A 2,520-nucleotide genomic window follows, 5' to 3' on the forward strand; every position below is an offset into this window, starting at 1 on the left:
TGTATATACATTTCCCACATAGTGATTACTTCATTAATTGTCCCGCCTTTATCTCCTCCCTTCCCAGCCCCCCTAATAATCAGCTCCTTTATCCAGACCAACAAACACACCATAGGAGCTTTGTGGATTCAAAGGATTTGCTTTCCCCTCTCAAAGAGCCGCTATTCTTTGATGATTGGGCAGCGGCAAACTTCAAAGTAATAAATCTTATTTCTGACTGGCTGGCGGCCCACCAAAGTCCTTATCAAATTCTAAGAAGTGATCCCTCACTCTTCAGATAGACCAAGGATATATCGGAGAGAGGAAGCACTGGAGAGTGAAGCCCTGCTCGACAAGATATATTTTTTGTGTACCGCGAATGAGCATATTTGTCTAAATTAGTGCTTTTATTTTTTATTCGTCTTCACCGAGCGGAGGAGGACGTTTACCATGGCAGCAGTGGCTGTACTGCGGAATGAAACACTTCAGGCTTTTCTTCAGGTTTGTGCGCAAGTTTCTCTTCACTTTTCACCACTTTTAAGAACTTGTGAAGTTGCTAACGCCAGTTTATGCTCAAAATACGTGTCTTCTCATTTCCGACGCTAATTGTTTGGGGCTTAATGAGTCCTGCTGCAACATGCCGCCAACTTTTGTGTCACATCATCACGATTCACTTCATCATTTAGATTCAGATTTCAGACCAACTCAGACCGACCATTTCGTCATAATTAAAAGTGGCATAAATGTGTCATAAATGTGTTAAACTGAGATCATAACGTTAAAAAAAATGTGTGTCTCGGTTATCCAGGATCGCACTCCAAACTCTTCCCCAGAGAACTGTAAGCACTCTCCGCTGGCTCTCCTGGCTGCCACTTGCAACCGGATCGGGCATAACCACGGATCAAACCCCGCTGATTTCCTCCAGGTCCCCTACGATCCCACGCTGGGTTCTCCTTCGCGTTTATTTCACCCGTGGACTAACGAGGGAAACCCTCAGAGCAGCCTGGCCAACAACTCTACTTTCGGACTATCCTCCAAGCCCCAGCTCTCTGCGCACATCCAGAGCTCCTTCAGCTCCCACCACGAACTGCCCCTCACCCCTCCGGCGGACCCCTCGTACCCCTATGACTTCTCCCCCGTGAAGATGCTGCCTTGCTCCATGCAGTCCACCTGCCCTCCCACCTACGTCCCCGCCGTCAGCTACGCGGCTCCAGCGCCCATTCCCTCCGCGATGCCAAGTTTTGTCACGGGACCCTCCGGCCTTGTGCACCAGCAGCAGAGACAGTTGTCCCCAAACGCTGGAGAGGATATTCCGTGGTGGAGCCTCCAGCAGGGGAACCACGTAAGCCACTCTTCCTCACTCGGTCCTCACCGCTTCCAGCTGCAGAGGGGCTTGGTTCTGGGACACACGGACTTTGCGCAATACCAGACGCAAATCGCCGCTCTGCTGCACACAAAGTCCCCCCTCGCGACTGCGCGGCGGTGCAGGAGGTGCAGGTGTCCGAACTGCCAGTCCTCCACGTCCAGCGACGAGCCCGGGAAGAAGAAGCAGCACATTTGCCACATACCGGGTTGCGGGAAAGTTTATGGGAAAACTTCTCACCTCAAAGCGCACCTCAGGTGGCACTCGGGGGAGCGGCCGTTTGTGTGCAACTGGCTGTTCTGTGGCAAGAGTTTCACCAGGTCGGATGAGCTGCAGAGACACCTGAGGACTCACACAGGGGAGAAGCGCTTTGTTTGCCCGGACTGCTGTAAAAGGTTCATGAGGAGTGACCACTTGGCAAAACACGTCAAAACTCACCAGAACAAAAAGAGCAAATGCCACGACAAGACACTTGATCACGTGAAAAGAGAGGACACCAGGATGTTGTAACACACCTTATAGTCATCTTAAACAGTAGACTTTAAAATAGTGCAATACAGTCAGTCCTACACTAGTTACAAGTTCACAGTGAGCTGCATTTTTGTAGGGTACTTGGTTAATTTTGTTGGTCGATTTCTTACATCCTGACAATAGTTCTAACATTGCTGGTCTGTGTAGCACATTTGTGTGTGTGTGTGTGTATATATATATATATATATATAAAGTTTCATAAGTTAATTTGGGACCATGGAGGAGCTCATAAGTTTGAATTCACTGTCTATATCATATCAAGGAAGACAAGTTTTCAACTTGTGTTTTGATCAATGTCTTCGGTGGAAGATTTCACTCCCCTGTAAATGATATTTAATAGCTTTTGTTGAATGAAAGTGTCTGTTTTTGCTCCATATGGGGTGTTTATAAAAGCATGCTCTCCAGAAGATCTGCTATTGTTAATATGACCTAAATGCTGTGTGAGAATAAAAGTTAAGACGTTTTCCTCATCTCAGAACAATTCATTTAATATCCCTCAGTTATATGAGTGATGATGAGGCATCCAGGCGGTATATATATATTTTGTTCATATCACCTGGAATAATGTGTGTGCTTTGTAAAATGTTGCAGACTTAATGTTGTCAAAGTTTCCTGCCAGTAAAATCCAGCCTTTTATTTTTGACTAT

The 2,520-nt window shown here is 46.8% G+C and overlaps 1 protein-coding gene across 1 annotated transcript; it reads left to right on the forward strand.

Moving 5' to 3' along the window:
* The first annotated feature begins 301 nt into the window (after positions 1-301).
* On the forward strand, positions 302-2,297 carry sp5a (Sp5 transcription factor a). The gene is made up of 2 exons (XM_063499095.1): positions 302-480; positions 788-2,297. Exons 1-2 carry the CDS (start codon positions 430-432, stop codon positions 1,850-1,852), a joined length of 1,116 nt encoding a protein of 371 aa, XP_063355165.1. The 5' UTR covers positions 302-429; the 3' UTR covers positions 1,853-2,297.
* The last annotated feature ends 223 nt before the right edge of the window (positions 2,298-2,520 follow it).

Source organism: Pelmatolapia mariae, linkage group LG16_19 (assembly GCF_036321145.2).
Source record: "Pelmatolapia mariae isolate MD_Pm_ZW linkage group LG16_19, Pm_UMD_F_2, whole genome shotgun sequence".
Lineage (NCBI taxonomy): Eukaryota > Metazoa > Chordata > Actinopteri > Cichliformes > Cichlidae > Pelmatolapia > Pelmatolapia mariae.